General features: G+C 38.5%; 2 protein-coding genes across 2 annotated transcripts; both read left to right on the top strand.

Moving 5' to 3' along the window:
* The first annotated feature begins 472 nt into the window (after positions 1-472).
* On the top strand, positions 473-1,682 carry LOC132295911 (uncharacterized). The gene is made up of 4 exons (XM_059794173.1): positions 473-881; positions 969-1,084; positions 1,239-1,367; positions 1,509-1,682. The coding sequence occupies exons 1-4, from the start codon at positions 473-475 to the stop codon at positions 1,680-1,682; spliced, it is 828 nt and encodes a 275-aa protein (XP_059650156.1).
* Positions 1,683-3,958: 2,276 nt separating this feature from the next.
* LOC132295910 (uncharacterized) lies at positions 3,959-18,938 on the top strand. The gene is made up of 3 exons (XM_059794172.1): positions 3,959-4,375; positions 15,977-16,170; positions 18,446-18,938. Exons 1-3 carry the CDS (start codon positions 3,959-3,961, stop codon positions 18,936-18,938), a joined length of 1,104 nt encoding a protein of 367 aa, XP_059650155.1.
* Positions 18,939-19,958: the final 1,020 nt, after the last annotated feature.

Raw genomic sequence — 19,958 nt, 5'->3', positions numbered from 1 at the left:
ACTCCAAAACCTAGTCCAAGAGCCCACCGATTATGAGTTTTAACATATTTGTGTGTGTATATTAATTCATCCTATTTCTAAGGCAATATTAAACTCTCCATTGGAATTTTATTGGCAGAGCTGTAATCAACAATATAAGGGGCTGTTTCATGACTAATTTTGTTGATGAACTTAGTAACTGGAGGTTGGGGGGAAGTATATATCTATTGATCATGTAGGAAAAGGTATAAAAATGTTTCAATAACAATTTTCTTTTATCAAATTTTATCAACGCTTGAATGGGTGCTTGGGACTAGTTCATTGTTCATTGTGATCATCTGATAAAAATGTTTTATATTCCTAAACATGTGAATGCTTTGATCATTTTATGTGATAAACAACTTCTAACATTTTATGTGATAGTTGATGCAGGGGGCAATTGCTTAAAATATTAGCCAGATTTTGCATAGAAAACCTATTTTTCATAAGATCTATGGCTGCTGAAGATTCACAAAGTATAAGTTTGAAGGTCCAGGTTGTTAATGAGAAAAATAGAGTTATTTTTGCTGAGCCCAATAAGGATTTTGTTGATGTTCTCTTCAGCTTCATGACCATGCCTCTTGGAATTATTATTAGCCTCACCCGTGAGCACCCGCCAAAAGAGTCATTTGGTTGCTTCAACAACTTATATGAAAGTGTTGAGAATCATGAGGAGAAACATCTTCAAAGTGTGAAGTGTAAGGAGATGCTGCTTCATTTCCAAAGTTCAGTAGAATTGTCCTGCAAAAACCTAAAATTGAATCTTGTTAATAGTAATTCTAATGGGTACTATGTCTGTGACAATCCAGAGTGCCCTTTGAGTGCTTATAAGATTGCTCGTTGCCGTTGTGGGAGTACCATGAGTAATGTGGTAAGATTATCAAATCCCACCTCTACTCCTCAAGATACCACAGTTTTTGTGTAACCTTTTTCACGCTTCATGATAGCAGATAATTTCCAAGTGATGCCCATGTCTACTATGACTGGCTTAGCCCTGCTTAATGAGCTTCAAACTATATATGGACACACATTATTAGAGAGGACTATAGAGATGGGAAGGGTTGAGGTAATCAACAGGTTAACTAGTTTCTCTCTTTGGTGTTTTTATAAAAAGAAAATTAAATTAATGCTCTCTCTTTATCTCAGGTTCTAAAACTGTTCATATGTTCATTAACATCAAAAACTCCTTTCTCTCAGACCTTCTTGAAATCAATTGACAGAGGAGGAGGTCTTTATATAAAAAACCTGGTCCAAGAAGACCGATTTTGAATTCTACAAAGATGACTTTGAAGCTTATTGTCAACAAATCTAATAAGTGGGTGTTATATGCAGAAGCAAATGAAGATTTTGTTGATCTAATAAGCAATTTTCTTACATTTCCACTTGGCTATATCTTTAAGGAATTTCCATGGTTGTCCCTAAGTGGATGCTTGTATAATTTATACAAGAGCATATAAGATTTTGATGTTGAAGAATTCTTAAAATCTAAGGAGATGAAGGCAATTTTAGTTGATCCAAAGCTTGCTCCTGGTCTTGCTTGGAACAAACAACTCATTCCCATCGAGGAAGCTTCTTATCCATCATTGTCGTGTGCTACTTCCCTTTTTACTGCAAAACGTGTGCAGTCTTCTTCAGGGAAAACTATACTGGCAAATGATTCATGAAGGGACCATCCTTGTTCACGGTGACCGATAATTTGACCATAACACCCTTATCTCTAATCTCATCCATCTCTCTTATCCAAAGAATGAAGGTACCCCTCATTGACATTATGGAACGGGAGGTAACCATTGGTGGGGACGAGGTAAATTCACTGTTTTATATCTATTTAAAGTATTAAGCTTCTAGGAAGATCACTTATATCTGTGTATTGGCAAGCACCATCATCACGGTGCCTTAAACTAGAATTTGATCACTTATATCTGTGTATTGACTAGCACAATAATCTACGTAATACACCATTAACAACAATAAATAGAGAACATTATTGTGTGCCAATTTCCAAGTTTAGCTCATGGAGTTCATTGAAGACAATACTAGAAACTATACACTCAAAAATCCATTAGCCCTACTAAATCACAACTTTTCACTAAAAAGAAAATTACATTTGCTTTTGAATACTTAAAAAAAAAAATGGAAAAAATTAACTTTGGCGTCTTAGGTTTATGACTCTATTTTGACCAGAGGAGATCACACCGTACGCAGAGGGTGTTGGAGTATGTTTATATTCATCAAATTTGCTCTACAGAAACACTTGATATACCCATTGTGTCTACTTCCCCATGTGCAAGTTTGGATCACACATGAGGGATGCACGAGTATTATGTTTTAAAATGCCCCATGTTTTGGCTCTTGAATTACACAGAAAGTATATACAAAAGTGTACCACATGGGATCTAGCTCATCACCTGCCCACTTTCGCGTCCTTTTTTCCCTCTTTATCCCCCGCTAAAACCCTCATATTTCTCTCATTTATCACTTTCATGAGGCATCTCCCCCTCTCTCTTTCTCATACACACACGCGATTGAATATAGGTGCACACACTCCGACAAGTAGTTTATTTTGAAAATGTACAAATATGTAACATATTATATCTAAATACAATATTGTAATCAATAAGGTACAATGCCCCATACTACTCTTTAATTGCACGGAAAGTACCGCACGGGATTTACCACGTCACCAAATTGATGTCCACTTTTGCGTCATTTTCTCCTTCTTTATCCCCGCTAAAACCCTCACCCTTCTCCCATTTCTCACCTTCAGGAAGCATCTCCCTTTCTCTCTTACACACACATACACACGCGATTGAATATAGGTGCACACACTCTGACAACAAGTTTATTTTGAAATTGTACAAATATGTAACATATTATATCTAAATACAATATTGTAATTAATGAGGTACAATGCCCCATGCTGCTCTTGAATTACACAGAAAGTACTGCATGGGATCTGCCACGTCACCAAATTGATGTCCATTTTCTCGTCATTTTCTCCCTCTCTATCCCCGCTAAATGCCTCATGCTTCTCTCATTTCTCACCTCTGGGAAGGATCTCCCCCCCCCCCCCTATTCTTTTTCTCACACATACACGAGCAATTGAAACTACAAGAGCAATTAGAGCAATTTCAGATTTACCAGTACATTTCTTTATTTCATTTATATCTATATGTATGTATATATGTATAATGTATACCTCTAATGTCAAACCCTTGGTTTCATATATATGCGTGTAAATTTAATGTTCATATACATACTTGTAGTATCAAAACAATCGGTCGATTTTGGTTTTGGGGCTTGGAATTGCATGCGAGCAAGAAAATAAAAAGAAGAGATTCTGAGTTCTGACATATATATGAATGAATATATATCAATTCATCCTATTTCTGAAGTAATGTTAACCTCTTAATTGGAATTTTATTGGTAAGGCTGTTATCAACAATATAAGGTTTGGTTTAGTTTCTCCAGATGTTTTGAAAAAATTAAACCAAACATGTCCTGAGTATGTAGCAAGATCATTTGTCCATTCGACTTGCATTTCTCAACTTTTAAACCTAGTCCAAGAGCCCACCGATTCTGAGTTCTAACATATTTGTATATATAAGGGGCTATTTCATGACTAATTTTGTTGATGAACTTAGTAACTAGAGGTTGGGGGGAAGCATATATCTATTGATCATGTAGGCAAACGTATAAAAATGTTTCCATAACAATTTCTTTTATCAAATTTTATCAACGCTTGAATGGGTGCTTGGGACTGGTTCATTGTTTATTGTGATCAACTGATAAAAATGTTTTATATTCCTAAACATTTGCATGCTTTGATCATGTTGTGTGATAAACAACTTCAAACATTTTATGCGATAGTTGATGCAGGGGGCAATTGTTTAAAATATTAGCCAAATTTTGCATAGAAAACCTATTTTCCATTAGATCTATGGCTGCTGAAGCTTCACAAAGTATAAGTCTGAAGGTCCTGGTTGTTAATGAGAAAAATAGAGTTATTTTAGCCAAGCCCAATAAGGATTTTATTGATGTTCTCTTCAACTTCATGACCATGCCTCTTGGAATTATTATTAGCCTCACTCGTGAGCACCCGCCAAAAGAGCCATTTAGTTGCCTCAACAACTTATATGAAAGTGTTGAGAATCTTGAGGAGGAACATCTTCAAAGTGTGAAGTGCACGGAGATGCTGCTTCATCCCCAAAGTTCTGCAGAATTGTACTGCAAGAACCTAAAATTGAATCTTGTTTATAGTAATTCTAATGAGTACTATGTCTGTGACAATCCAGATTGCCCTTTGAGTACATCTAAGACTGCTCGTTACCGTTGTGGGAGTACCATGAGTAATGTGGTAAGATTATCACATCCCACCTCTGCTTCTCAAAATACAACAGTTTTTGTGAAAACTTCTTCATGCTTTATGATAGTAGATAATTTCCAAATGATGCTCATGTCTACTATGACTGGCTTAGCCCTGCTTAATGAGCTGCAAACTATGCATGGACACACAATATTAGAGAGGACTATAAAGATGGGAAGGGATGAGTTAATCAACAGATTAACTAGTTTCTCTCTTTGGTGTTTTTATAAAAAGAAAATTAAATTACTGCTCTCTCTTTATCCCAGGTTCTAAAACTGCTCATATGTTCATTAACATCGAAAGCTCCTTTCTCTCAGGCCTTCTTGAAATCAATTGACAGTGGAGGAAGTCTTTACATAAAAAAAACATGGTCCAAAAAGACCGGTTTTGAATTCTACAAAGATGACTTTGAAGCTTATTGTCAACAAATCTAACAAGAGGGTGTTGTATGCTGAAGCAAATGAAGATTTCGTTGATCTAATAAGCAATTTTCTTACATTTCCACTTGGCTATATCTTTAAGGGTGTGTTTGGTAGGGTTGATTTGGAGGGATAGGGAGAGAAAAGAAAAGAGAGGATAATGTGAGAGTGTGTTTGGGTAGCTTAAATAGAGAGAAAAGAAAGGATAGGGAGAGATAGGGAGGGATAACTTATATGCTCTCTCTCCCTATCCCTTATATGCTCTCTCTCCCAAATTGAGAAAATAGGGAGAGAAAGGATAGTAGAGTAAATTGTACATTTTTAATACCCAAAATACCCTTCACAAATCCACATACAAAAATGTAATTCCATTTATGTCCCAATTATATAATTCCATTTATGTACCAATTATTGAGTAGTCTTGGTCTCTGTTAAGCAATCTGTACACAATAAATTGTTAACTTGAGCTATGCATTCAAGTCAATTCAAAGCTCTCATTTATTTTGCTTTTTGTTGTTTGTGGACAGGCCTCATAAAAAAAATAAAAAATAAATAAAAAAGCTGATTATTACTTCACCATAGGAATATGAAATTTGGATAGAGACATTTAACTCATGCAGATGCGTAAGATGATATGATAGAAATGCACCTCTCTCGTTGGATTCATACTCCTCTCTCAGTATATTTGTATCACACATATATGTGTGAATGTGTAATACCCCTAATTCTAAAAAGGATATTCCTGGTATTTAATAGTATTTAATTTATTATTTAAGTGCATTTTATTTGATTATGTGTCATTATTTTTTTTATTAGGTGCTTAATTGTTTTCTTTTGTGGTGATTTAATTTATTTAAATGATATTTATTTTTAGTTATTTGATTGGAATTACTTGTTAGTGTTTTAATTATTTAAGTGGCATTAATGGTTTAAGTGTAATTGGTTTAATTATTCTATATGTGTCTTATTTTATGTGTGTCTTATTTGGTTTAATTGGGTTTACTAATTATTATTTTGTTCAATTAAATTATTTGTTAAGTATTTAATGGTGAATAGGGTAAATAGGTAAATACATCTAACTAGGGTTTTAATTACAGTATAAATTAGGGTTTTATATTATAGCCGTCATAGGTTTCTATGTTAATGGATTGTGAGTTGGACTTAAATGAACCTAGGGTTTAGGAAAACTCTATAAGTATAAGGTAAACGTCTGTGTAGGGTTTTTTTTAAACAAAGCACACGTTTTGTGGAAGTGGAGAAGGAAAAACGCAGTTTTTCACATTCTGCCAAGGTTTGATCAAAGCTCCGATCCCGCTTCGTCCGTGGTCCGATCGAGCTGAATTTTGGAGGAGAGGTTCATGACTCAGTGACGCACAATCTGAACGGTGGAGATCAGAGTTTGATCTCGGGAACAATGATTCGTACTCGTGAACAGTAACCGGGTCGCACAGGTTTTTTTTTTTTTTCCATTCTGCCCAGATTTCATCAAACATCCGATCCTGCTTCGTACGTGGTGCGATCGAGCTGAAATTTAGAGGATAGGTTCATGACTCAGTGTCGCACAATCTGAACGGTGGAGATCAGATTTTGAGTTCGGGAATAGTATTTCGTACCCATGAACAGTAACCGGGTTTTGGAACTCGCCGGGATTTTTTAAGAAGACGACGTTGAAACTTTGAACAAAAGTTTCTGAGGCAAGATTCTATCCTTACTCTTTCCCTTAGGCTTCATACTCTTTGCACTCTTAAATGATTCCAGGATTAATGAAGATTAAACCAAACTAAAATGATATCTGTTTTGCTATGAAACTGGTAGTTACAGTAGTGTTGTATGATTGTTCAACCTAGACTAAGCATGTTTGTGGATGCATTGTGGTTCTGTGGTTCACATTTTTCCTTACCACTGCTAGTATAAATTATTGGAAGGATGGGTCTAGATGATAGCTATCTTAACTTCTGTAATAGCAACTGTTGGAACTTAAATACTAGGAGGATTTGAGTTTAACACTAGATCGGTTTTGTGGAACACTATAATTTGAGCATGTATACATACATACTGTGAATATTGTTTTGATGCTTACATTATCACAGTTAGTATCAACTGTGGAGGTTAGGATTTTGTGATACATACCCTACATATCTGTATGTCATTTGTAAGGTGTTAAATGGAAGTTTTAATTAATTCTGTCTTTATATCAGACTAAAGGGAACAACTTAAATTGGGCATGTATATGTTGTTGTTGTGACCCTGTTTATCAATGCTTATTTTATCACTGCTAACATTGAATGTTGGATGTTGGAATTTTGTTGATATATACTTGATTTATTGGTATTATTGACTACTGGAGGATTGGAAAGTAGGCACCGGTATGGGACGGTGGCATACTAAGGATGGGTTTGGTTTTTAAAACAATACCATTACCCACCTACTTGGAATAAGGATGGGATTAACTAAAAGTTAAGTCCCGTGGATTTGTATTGTCATGGCAACTACTTGTTGAGCGGCAATACTAGGGATTTTGGATGGATTTTATATATGTACTGTTATGGTGCCTCGGTATGAGCTTGAGCCTCAGGACCGATGGCTAGGGAGCGTATATGCATCGGGATGTGTAGCTGGCTACGATGGTTGGAGGTGTACCCTGTTTAGGTATAGGTACATATGCCCACTTCGTGTACGTTTTAGCATGTTACCTCTATTCAGGTTGAGACCGGCCTGTAGTCCAGTGAGAGTCCTTTAGTGTGACTATATATATATATTTACGGACTATTAGCTATTGTTGAATTGTTTAGGATGTACATGCGTATCGGGCCTCTGTTTGGATTGTAGTAGTATAGGAACTTGCGCGTGGGCCTGACCCACTTCTATTTTTCAGGTACACGACAGTTCCAGGCTTAGACGTGTTCGTGCTGAGCAGAGGTCTCTATTCACTCTTCCGACGATGTAGGGCTCTCTCTATAGTTTTATTTCTGGACGTTTATTACAGTTGTTCTATTTTCCGTTTGGATGTTTAATAGGGGTCCACTAGAGATGGATTCCCAAGTTGTAAACTGATGGAGTTTTGGAGTTTGGGTTTGATGGATTTTAATAATTATAATATTTTGCGGATTCTATTTTTAGTTCCTTCCAGCTTTAATTTCATTTCTTAATTTATTTTGTATTCCGTGTTCATTATAAAATATTAATTGTTTGATATTCTCTCGGGTTTGGGCCTGGGCCTGATCAACCCGTGTCTCGGATCCGAGGGGTATCTCAGTTGGTATCAGAGCACTCCAGGTTCAAGTGTCTCTAGGATGTTTTCGTATTAAGTCTTCTGTGTAGCGTTTTCTCTTGAATAGAGCTTAAGTTAGGATTCATTTTATTCCTTATGGTTCATATAGAAAGGGTATTGACATCTGTCTTTTCGTGTTAACAGATGGTTAATGCTAGAAATGGACAGAACATGCAAGGAACTAGGAAGTAAAGGAGAACGGCACGTAGGCAACAATATCTCCTACGGCGTCAGTAAATGGAGGAAGAGCAGCAAAGGCTTGGGTTTCATGATGACATGGATCAGTTTCAGGAGGAACAGGAGAATGTTCAACAGACTCTGGACCAGGTCAGAGATCTAGAGATTCCTCCACACCTCAATGACCTCGTTGCTCGGGCTATAGAGGCTGGGGTAACAGCTGCACTTCGGAATCAGCCTCAGGTACAGCCGGCACCTGTACCAGCACCAGTGGTTCAGACGGATTGTTGGGGAAAAGCTAGGAGCTCTTTCACAAAGGGGAGTCCACCTGTGTTCTCAGGCTCAACCGATGCGAGAGCAGCTCACCAGTGGAAACAGGACATTGAGCGTCATCTTCATTTGGCTCAGTGCACGGAGGTTCAGAAGCAGATACTTGCTACTTTCAAGCTAGTTGGGGATGCACTACAGTGGTGGGAGTCAGTTACCACCTCAGAGGAGAGGATGACATTGTCTTATGATGAGTTCAGTGCTCGCTTTGATGAGAAATATTTTCCCTATGCAGTCAGGGCAGCTATGAAGACCGAGTTTCTAAGTCTGCAGCAGGGAAACATGACAGTGGCGGAGTATGAGCAGCAGTTCACACGCTTGTCTCTCTTTGCACCGGAGGAGGTGGATACAGAGGAGAAGAAGCGCAACAGTTTTGTCAAGGGACTGATGTGGTCTATCAAGAGAGCTATTACAGGTAGTCCAGCCTATACTACCTATGCTCAGGTGGTAGACGCCGCTCTACAACAGTATCAGTTGACTGTGGACATCAGACAGGCTCGTAGTGAGAAGCGGGGAGACAAAGACTCTACTAGTCAGTCAGCTGAAAAGGGGAATGGCAATGGTCACCGGCAGAATGACAAAGGCAAGTTCCAAGGACAACAACCTTGGAAGAAGCACAAAGGTGGTTCAGATGCTCACCGGAATGGGGCACCTATTCAGAGGCAACAGAATGGGGGACCACAGGCAAGACAGGGTCAGCCATAGGCTAACCGACAGAGGAGGCCATTTGGTACTTTCCAGGGTAGTTGTTACACTTGTGGAGAGTATGGTCATACCACCAGGCAGTGTCCTAAAGCTGGATAAGGATAGGGACAGAGACAGTATGTGCAACAGGGACAGAGGGCGCCTGTGCCTCACCAGCTCCACAGGTTCCACGGATTCAGGAACAGACACATCTGGCTTTACCGGCACCGCTGCAGACTCTGGGACAGATACCACAGCAGTTGCACTATGGCAGGGTGTATAACCCCATGCCACAGGATGTTCAGGCACCTCAGACTATTGAGGGTAAGTTTCTTATTCATGGTTTGCATGGATGTGTTTTATTTGATACGGGTGCTACACACTCATTTGTAGCTAGGACTTTTGTTGCTTTGTCTGGGATGAGGATGAGGGTATACACTAGACCTCAGGGTATTTCTACACCATTGGGTGATACAGCTATTATACATGAGAGTGATGGGCCTGTGACACTAGATATTGGCAGACTCAGATTTCTAGCCAATCTATTGGTCCTGGACATGCACACTTATGAAGTGATACTTGGGATGGATTGGTTGTCTCACTACCATGCCCAAGTTGTTTGTTTTGATAGATCTATTATTTTTACCATACCTGGTCAGGATATGTATGTAGTAGCTATGCCACGTTCTAAAGGGGGCGGTAGCACCTATTTGTTCCATGTGGAGGAGGAAAATGAGGAAGGGATTACTGTGTCATTGGATAACATACCGATTGTATAGGATTTCTCGGATGTATTTCAGGAGATTCCAGGGTTGCCACCTAGTCGCGAGATCGATATTGTGATAGACTTAGCTCCAGGCACTGCGCCTATTGCTAGGGCATCCTATAGGATGGCACCGGTAGAGATGAGAGAGCTGAGGGATCAGATTCAGCAGTTACTCAGCCAGGGTTTTATTCATAGGAGTACATCACCTTGGGGAGCACCGGTTCTGTTTGTAAAGAAGAATGATGGTTCGCTTCGTCTGTGTATAGATTACAGGGAGTTGAACAAGGTTACGATTCGTAACAAGTATCCTTTGCCCAGGATTGATGACTTGTTTGATCAGTTAAGGGGAGCCACATATTTCTCCAAGATTGATCTGCGTTTGGGGTATCATCAGCTGAGGGTCAGGGAGCAGGATGTTCCTAAGACAACATTTCTCACGCGATATGGTTCTTATGAGTTTCGAGTTATGCCGTTTGGGACGACTAATGCATCTGCAGTATTCATGGACTTAATGAATAGAGTCTTTCGGGCTTATTTGGATCAGTTTGTTATTGTCTTTATTGATGACATCTTGATCTATTCTCGGTCGGAGGACGATCATGCTAGACATCTTCGCATAATCTTGCAGACGCTTCGTGAGCACCAGTTATATGCCAAGTTCGAGAAGTGTGAATTTTGGCAGCGGGAGGTGAAATTTCTGGGTCACATGGTGTCAGAAAAGGGGATAGCAGTGGATCCGGCCAAGGTTTCAGCGGTGGTTGAGTGGGGACAGCCTACATCACCTACTAAGATTCGGAGTTTTCTCGGTCTGGCAGGATATTACAGGAGATTCATCCAGGGGTTCTCCAAGATAGCAGGACCACTCACTCATCTGACCAAGAAGGGTGTATAGTTCATGTGGGATGAACACTGTCGGCGAGCTTTTGATGAGCTGAAAAGGAAGCTGACTTCTGCACCAGTTCTGGCTACTCTGCAGAGCGGGATAGAGTATCTTGTTTACACGGATGCTTCGTTGCAGGGTATTGGATGCGTATTGATGCAGGAGGAGCGACCGATTTCTTATGGATCTCGGAAACTTAAGCCTCATGAGCTTAATTATCCAACACATGATTTGGAGTTGGCAGCAGTGGTCTTTGCCTTGCGTATTTGGAGGCATTATCTGTTGGGTGAGTTCTTCAGATTATTCAGTGATCACAAGAGTCTGCAGTACTTGTTCACTCAGCGGGAGCTAAATATGAGATAGCGCAGGTGGTTGGAGTTTGTAAAAGACTATCATTTTTCTATACAGTACCATCCAGGGAAAGCAAATGTAGTGGCGGATGCACTCAGTCGCCGACCTATTGGTAGTCTTTCTGCTCTATTTACTACTGAGTGGAATGCTTTAAAGAGTGTGGATGAGTTATCGGATGCTTTTCTGGCTTGTATGGTGGTTACACCTTCCATTATTCGCAGGGTTTTACAAGCACAACTCACCGATCAGCAGTGTGTCGACAAGGTCGCAGAGATAGCTTCCGGAGAGGTTCCATTCTACTATGTTGGGGCTGATGGAGGTTTAAGGTACAAGGGACGGTTAGTGGTACCTTCTGCTGATAATTTGAGGAAGGATGTGATGATTGAGACTCATCACTCTGAGTTCTCTGTTCATTCAGGAGGCGATAAGATGTATCAAGATATGAAGCGGCAGTTTTGGTGGGCAGGTATGAAGAGGGACATTGCTCTTTTTGTTTCTCAATGTAGTACTTGTCCGATGGTTAAGATTGATCATCAGAGGCCGCCAGGAGCTCTACAGCCACTACCAATTTCGGAGTGGAAATGGGAGAGCATATCTATGGATTTTGTGGAAGAGTTGCCAAATTCTTTCAAGGGGCATAATTCCATATGGGTCATTGTGGATAGGTTGACCAAGTCAGCTCATTTCTTGCCTATTTGCACTGACTACACTTCGGAGCAGTTGACGAGGCTTTACATTTCGAAGATTGTGAAGCTACATGGCATTCCATTGTCTATTATATCGGACAGGGATTCGAGCTTTGTATCTGGATTTTGGAAGGGTTTTCAGCAGGCTTTAGGTACGGAGTTACACCTTAGTACTGCTTATCATCCTCAGACTGACGGACAGACTGAGAGGGTGAATCAGATTATGGAAGATATGCTTTGGTCGTGTGTTCTGGATTTCAAGGGCCACTGGGAGGAATATTTGCCACTTGTGGAGTTTGCTTATAACAATAGTTTCCAGAAGACTATTGGTATGGCACCATTTGAGGCATTGTACGGTCGACCGTGTCGATCACCTGTTTGTTGGATGGAGGTTGGAGAGAATCGATTCTTAGGTCCTGAGTTCATCAAGGATACCTCTGAAAAGATTGTTCTTATTCGAGATTGCATGCGTACTGCCCAAAGTAGGCAGAAGAGCTATGCTGATCGTCGTACTCGGGCTTTGAAGTTTCAGGTTGGGGATCAGGTTCTACTCTAAGTGTCTCCTATGAAGGGTGTTATGCGCTTTGAGAAGAAAGGGAAGTTGTCACCGCGATTTGTTGGTCCATTCATGATTACGGATCGCATTGGAGCTGTTGCTTATCGGTTGGCACTTCCGGATACTTTAGATCGCGTCCACAACGTGTTTCATGTTTCCATGTTGCGGAAATTTCTTCGAGATGAGGATCGGTATCAGCATATCGATGTTGGGGAGATTGCGTTGCAGCCGGATGTAACTTATTTAGAGCCACCGTGTCGTATTGTCGACCGATGAGATCAGATTCTTTGTAATAAGGTTATTCCTTTGGTTCGTGTTCAGTGGAGTCATCACAATGAGTCTGAGTCCACTTGGGAACGAGAGGATGTCATTCGCTCACAGTTTCCTGAAATATTGGAAGAAGGTAAGAGTGAATTCCGAGGACGGAATTCCTTTTGTTAGGGGGGAAGAATGTAATACCCCTAATTTTAAAAAGGATATTCTTGGTATTTAATGGTATTTAATTTATTATTTAAATGCATTTTATTTGATTATGTGTCATTATTTTTTTTATTAGGTGCTTAATTGTTTTCTTTTGTGGTGATTTAAATTATTTAAATGATATTTATTTTTAGTTATTTGATTGGAATTACTTGTTAGTGTTTTAATTATTTAAGTGGCATTAATGGTTTAAGTGTAATTGGTTTAATTATTCTATGTGTGTCTTATTTTATGTGTCTTATTTGGTTTAATTGGGTTTACTAATTATTATTTTGTTCAATTAGATTATTTGTTAAGTATTTAATGGTGAATAGGGTAAATAGGTAAATACATCTAACTAGGGTTTTAATTACATTATAAATTAGGGTTTTATATTATCGTCATAGGTTTCTACGTTAATTGGATGGGCCGGTTAGGATTGTGAGTTGGACTTAAATGAACCTAGGGTTTAGGAAAACTCTATAAGTATAAGGTAGACGTCTGTGTAGGGTTTTTTTTAAACAAAGCACACGTTTTGTGGAAGTGGAGAAGGAAAAACGCAGTTTTTCACATTCTGCCAAGGTTTGATCAAAGCTCCGATCCCGCTTCGTCCGTGGTCCGATCGAGCTGAAATTTGGAGAAGAGGTTCACGACTCAGTGACGCACAATCTGAACGGTGGAGATCAGAGTTTGACCTCGGGAACAATGATTCGTACTCGTGAACAGTAACCGGGTCGCACAGGTTTTTTTTTTTCTATTCTGCCCAGATTTCATCAAACATCCGATCCCGCTTCGTCCGTGGTCCGATCGAGCTAAAATTTGGAGGATAGGTTCATGACTCAGTGTCGCACAATCTGAACGGTGAAGATCAGATTTTGAGTTCGGGAATAGTGTTTCGTACTCGTGAACAGTAACTGGGTTTTGGAACTCGCCGGGATTTTTTAAGAAGACAACGTTGAAACTTTGAACAAAAGTTTCTGAGGCAAGATTCTATCCTTTCTCTTTCCCTTAGGCTTCATACTCTTTGCACTCTTAAATGATTCCAGGATTAATGAAGATTAAACCAAACTAAAATGATATCTGTTTTGCTATGAAACTGGTAGTTACAGTAGTGTTGTATGCTTGTTCAACCTAGACTAAACATGTTTGTGGATGCATTATGGTTCTGTGGTTCACATTTTTCCTTACCACTGCTAGTATAAATTATTGGAAGGATGGGTCTAGATGATAGCTATCTTAACTTCTGTAATAGCAACTGTTGGAACTTAAATACTAGGAGGATTTGAGTTTAACACTAGATCGGTTTTGTGGAACACTATAATTTGAGCATGTCTACATACATACTGTGAATATTGTTTTGATGCTTACATTATCACAGTTAGTATCAACTGTGGAGGTTAGGATTTTGTGATACATACCCTACATATCTGTATGTCATTTGTAAGGTGTTAAATGGAAGTTTTAATTAATTCTGTCTTTATATCAGACTAAAGGGAACAACTTAAATTGGGCATGTATATGTTGTTATTGTGACCCTGTTTATCAATGCTTATTTTATCACTGCTAACATTGAATGTTGGATGTTGGAATTTAGTTGATATATACTTGATTTATTGGTATTATTGACTACTGGAGGATTGGAAAGTAGGCACCGGTATGGGACGGTGGCATACTAAGGATGGGTTTGGTTTTTAAAACAATACCATTACCCATCTACTTGGAATAAGGATGGGATTAACTAAAAGTTAAGTCCCGTGGATTTGTATTGTCATGGCAACTACTTGTTGAGCGGCAATACTAGGGATTTTGGATGGATTTTATATATGTACTGTTATGGTGCCTCGGTATGAGCTTGAGCCTCAGGACCGATGGCTAGGGAGCGTATATGCATCGGGATGTGTAGCTGGCTATGATGGTTGGAGGTGTACCCTGTTTAGGTATAGGTACATATGCCCACTTCGTGTACGTTTTAGCATGTTACCTCTATTCAGGTTGAGACCGGCCTGTAGTCCAGTGAGAGTCCTTTAGTGTGACTATATATATATATTTACGGACTATTAGCTATTGTTGAATTGTTTAGGATGTACATGCATATCGGGCCTCTGTTTGGATTGTAGTAGTATAGGAACTTACGCGTGGGCCTGACCCACTTCTATTTTTCAGGTACACGACAGTTCCAGGCTTAGACGTGTTCGTGCTGAGCAGAGGTCTCTATTCACTCTTCCGACGATGTAGGGCTCTCTCTATAGTTTTATTTCTGGACGTTTATTACAGTTGTTCTATTTTCCGTTTGGATGTTTAATAGGGGTCAACTAGAGATGGATTCCCAAGTTGTAAACTGATGGAGTTTTGGAGTTTGAGTTTGATGGATTTTAATAATTATAATATTTTGCGGATTTTATTTTTAGTTCCTTCCAGCTTTAATTTCATTTCTTAATTTATTTTGTATTCCGTGTTCATTATAAAATATTAATTGGTTGATATTCTCTTGGGTTTGGGCCTGGGCCTGATCAACCCGTGTCTCGGATCCGAGGGGTATCTCAGAATGTGTGTGTATATGTGCAACACTTTCTTAGGGTTATACAAGAAATTACTTTAAAATTTTGCAGGAACCCCCCGTGTACGAGAGGCTATGCATCTACTTTCAATTTAAAAAGAAAAAAAGAAAAAGGTGTAGGGTGATGACTATTATAAAGAGTAGGACAGTAATTTGGTCACTATCATTTCTTTTCTTTTCTCTCATCTATCTTATCCAAACAAGAATAATTATTCTTTTTTTATTTTTTTATTATTATTTTTTTTTCCTCCCCTATCTATCCAAACACGAATATAAATTATTACTATCCTTTATTTTCTTTTCTTTTCTCTCCTAACTAATATTATCCTTTCTTTTCTTTTCTCCACTATTTATCCAAACACACCCTAAGGAATTTCCAAGGTTGTCCCTAAGTGGATGCTTGTATAATTTATACAAGCGCATACAAGATTTTGATCTAAAGAATTCTTAAAACCTTAGGAGATGAAGGCAATTTTAGTTGACCCAAAACTTGCTCCTGGTCTTGCTTGGAACAAACAGTTCATTCTCATCGAGGAAGCTTCTTATCCACCATTGTCGTATGCTTCTTCCCTTTTTAATGCAAAGCGTGTGCAGTTTTCTTTAGGGGAAACAATACTGGCAAAGGATTCATGGAGGGATCTTCCTTGTTTATGGTGACCGATAATTTGACCATAGTACCCTTTTCTCCAATCTCATCCATGTCTCTTATCCAAAGAATGAAGGTACCCCTCACTGACATTATGGAACGGGAGGTGACCATTGGTGGGGAAGAGGTAAATTCACTGCTTTATATCTATTTAAAGTATTAAAATTCTAAGAAGATCACTTATATCTGCGTATTGACAAGCACCAACTTCACAGTGCCTTAAAGTAGCATTTGATCACTTATATCTGTGTATTGACTAGCACAATAATCTACGTAATACATCATTTACAACAATAAATAGAGAACATTATTGTGTGCCAATTTCCAAGTTTAGCTCATGGAGTTTATTGAAGATAATACTCGAAACTTTACACCCAAAAATCCATTAGCCCTACTAAATCATAACTTTTCACTAAAAAGAAAATAACATTTGCTTTTGAATACTTAAAAAAAAATGGAAAAAATTAACATTGGGGTCTTGGGTTTATGACTCTGTTTTCACCAGAGGAGATCACACCTTATGCAGAGGGTGTTGGAGTATGTTTATATTCATCAAATTTGCTTTACACAAACACTTGATCTACCCAGTGTGTCTACTTCTCCATGTGTAAGTTTGGATCACACGTGAGGGATGGACTAGTATTATGTTTTAAAATGCCCCATATATGCTTTGCCTCTTGAATTGTACTGAAAGTATATACGAAAGTGTACCGCCAGGGATCTGGCTCGTCACCTGTCCACTTTCGCGTCCTATTCTCCCTCTCTATCCCCCATTAAAACCCTCACACTTATCTCATTTCTCACCTTTGGGAAGCATCTCCCCTCTCTCTATCTTTCCCTCATACACATACACGCGATTGAATATAGGTGCACACACTCCGACAACAAGTTTATTTTGAAAATTTACAAATATGTAACATATTATATCTAAATACAATATTGTAACCAATAAGGTACAATGCCCCATGCTGCTCTTGAATTACCCAGAAAGTACCGCACGGGATCTGCCACGTCACCAAATTGATGTCCACTTTCGTGTCATTTTCTCCCTCTTTATCCGCCCTAAAACCCTCACATTTCTCTTATTTCTCACCTCTGGGAAGCATCTCCCCCTCTTTCTCACACACACATACACGCGCAATTAAATATAGGTGCACACACTCCGACAACAAGTTTATTTTGAAAATGCACAAATATTTAACATATTATATCTAAATACAATATTGTAACCAATGAGGCACAATGCCCCATGCTGCTCTTGAATTGCACGAAAAGTACCGCATGGGATCTGCCACGTCCCCAAATTGATGTCCATTTTCGCGTCCTTTTCTCCCTCTCTATCCCCGTTAAAAGCCTCACACTTCTCTCATTTCTCACCTCTGGGAAGGATCCCCCCCCATTCTTTCTCTCACACATACACGCGTGAATGAAACTACGAGATCAATCAGAGCAATTTTAGATTTACCGATACATTTCTCTTTTTCATTTCTATCTATATGTATGTATATATGTATAATGTATACCACTAATATCAAACCCTTGGTTTTATATATATATGCATGTAATTTCAATGTTCATATACATACTTGTAGTATAAAAACAATTGGTCGTTTTTGGTTTTTGGGGCTCGGAATTACATGCGAGGAAGAAAATAAAAAGAGGAGATTCTGAATTCTGACATATATATGAATGTATATATCAATTCATCCTATTTTTGAAGCAATGTTAACCTCTTAATTGAAATTTTATTGGTAAGTCTGTAATCAACAATATAAGGTTTGGCTCAGTTTCTCCAGAAGTTTTGAAAAAATTTACCAAACATGTCCTAAGTATGTAGCAAGATCATTAGTCCATTCGACTTGCATTTCTCAACTTCTAAACCTAGTCCAAGAGCCCACTGATTCTGAGTTCTAACATATTTGTGCGTGTATATCAATTCATCCTATTTCTGAGGCAATGTTAACCTCTTCATTGCAATTTTATTGGTAGAGCTATAATCAACAATATAAGGGGCTATTTGATGACTAATTTTGTTGATAAACTTAGTAATTGGAGGTTGGGGGGAAGCATATATCTATTGATCATGTAGGAAAAAGTATAAAAATGTTTCAATAACAATTTTCTTTTATCAAATTTTATCAACGCTTGAATGGGTGCTTGGGACTGGTTCATTATTCATTGTGATCATCTGATAAAAATGTTTTATATTCCTAAACATGTGCATGCTTTGATCATTTTGTGTGATAAACAACTTTTAACATTTTATGTGATAGTTGATGCAGGGGGCAATTGCTTAAAACATTAGCTAGATTTTTCATTAGATCTATGGCTGCTAAAGCTTTACAAAGTATAAGTCTGAAGGTCCGGGTTGTTAATGAGAAAAATAGAGTTGTTTTTGCCGAGCCCAATAAGGATTTTGTCGATGTTCTCTTCAGCTTCATGACCATGCCACTTGGAATTATTATTAGCCTCACCCGTGAGCACCCGCCAAAAGAGTCATTTGGTTGCCTCAACAACTTATATGAAAGTGTTGAGAATCACGAGGAGAAACATCTTCAAAGTGTGAAGTGTAAGGAGATGCTGCTTCATTCCCAAAGTTCTGTAGAATTGTCCTGCAGAAACCTAAAATTGAATCTTGTTAATAGTAATTCTAATGAGTACTATGTCTGTGACAATCCAGAGTGCCCTTTGAGTGCTTATAAGACTGCTCACTGCCGTTGTGGGAGTACCATGAGTAATGTGGTAAGATTATCAAATCCCACCTCTGTTCCTTAAGATACAACAGTTTTTGTGAAACCTTCTTCATGCTTCATGATAGCAGATAATTTCCAAGTGATGCCCATGTCTACTATGACAGGCTTAGCCCTGCTTAATGAGCAGTCTTAACTAGTTGCAATCAACAGGTTAACTAGTTGCTCTCTTTGGTGTTTTTATAAAAAGAAAATTAAATTAATGCTCTCTCTTTATCTCAGGTTCTAAAACTGCTCATATGTTCATTAACATCGAAAGCCCCTTTCTCTCAGACCTTCTTGAAATCAATTGACAGTGGATGAGGTCTTTACATAAAAAAACATGGTCCAAGAACACCGGTTTTGAATTCTACAAAGATGACTTTGAAGCTTATTGTCAACAAATCTATCAAGAGGGTTTTGTATGCAGAAGCAAATGAAGATTTTGTTGATCTAATAAGCAGTTTTCTTACATTTCCACTTGGCTATACCTTTAAGGAATTGCCATTGCTGTCCCTAAGTGGATGCTTGTATAATTTATATAAGAGCATACATGATTTTGATGTTGAAGAATTCTTAAAATCTAAAGAGCTGAAGGCAATTTTAGTTGATCCAAAGCTTGTTCCTGGTCTTGCTTGGAACAAACAGCTCATTCCCATCGAGGAAGCTTCATATCCATCATTGTCATGTGCTTATTCCCTTTTTACCGCAAAGCGTGTGCAGTCTTCTTTAAGTGAAACTATACTGGCAAAGGATTCATAAAGGGACCTTCTTTGTTCTAGGTGACCGATAATTTGACCATAACACCCTTATCTCCAATCTGATCCATTTCTCTTATCTAAAGAATGAAGGTACCCCTCACTGACATTATGAAACGGGAGGTGACCATTAGTGGGGACATGGTAAATTCATTGCGTGCATTATATCTATTTAAAGTATTAAGCTTCTAAGAAGATCACTTATATCTGTGTATTGACAAGCACCATCATCACGGTGCCTTAAACTGGCATTTGATCACTTATATCTGTGTATTGGCTAGCACAATAATCTACGTAATACACCATTA

This window comes from Cornus florida, unplaced genomic scaffold (assembly GCF_030987335.1).
Source record: "Cornus florida cultivar Cherokee Brave unplaced genomic scaffold, ASM3098733v1 CherokeeBrave_3.0.0_Hap2_Chr02, whole genome shotgun sequence".
NCBI lineage: Eukaryota > Viridiplantae > Streptophyta > Magnoliopsida > Cornales > Cornaceae > Cornus > Cornus florida.
This window is presented reverse-complemented; position numbering and strand designations above follow the sequence as displayed.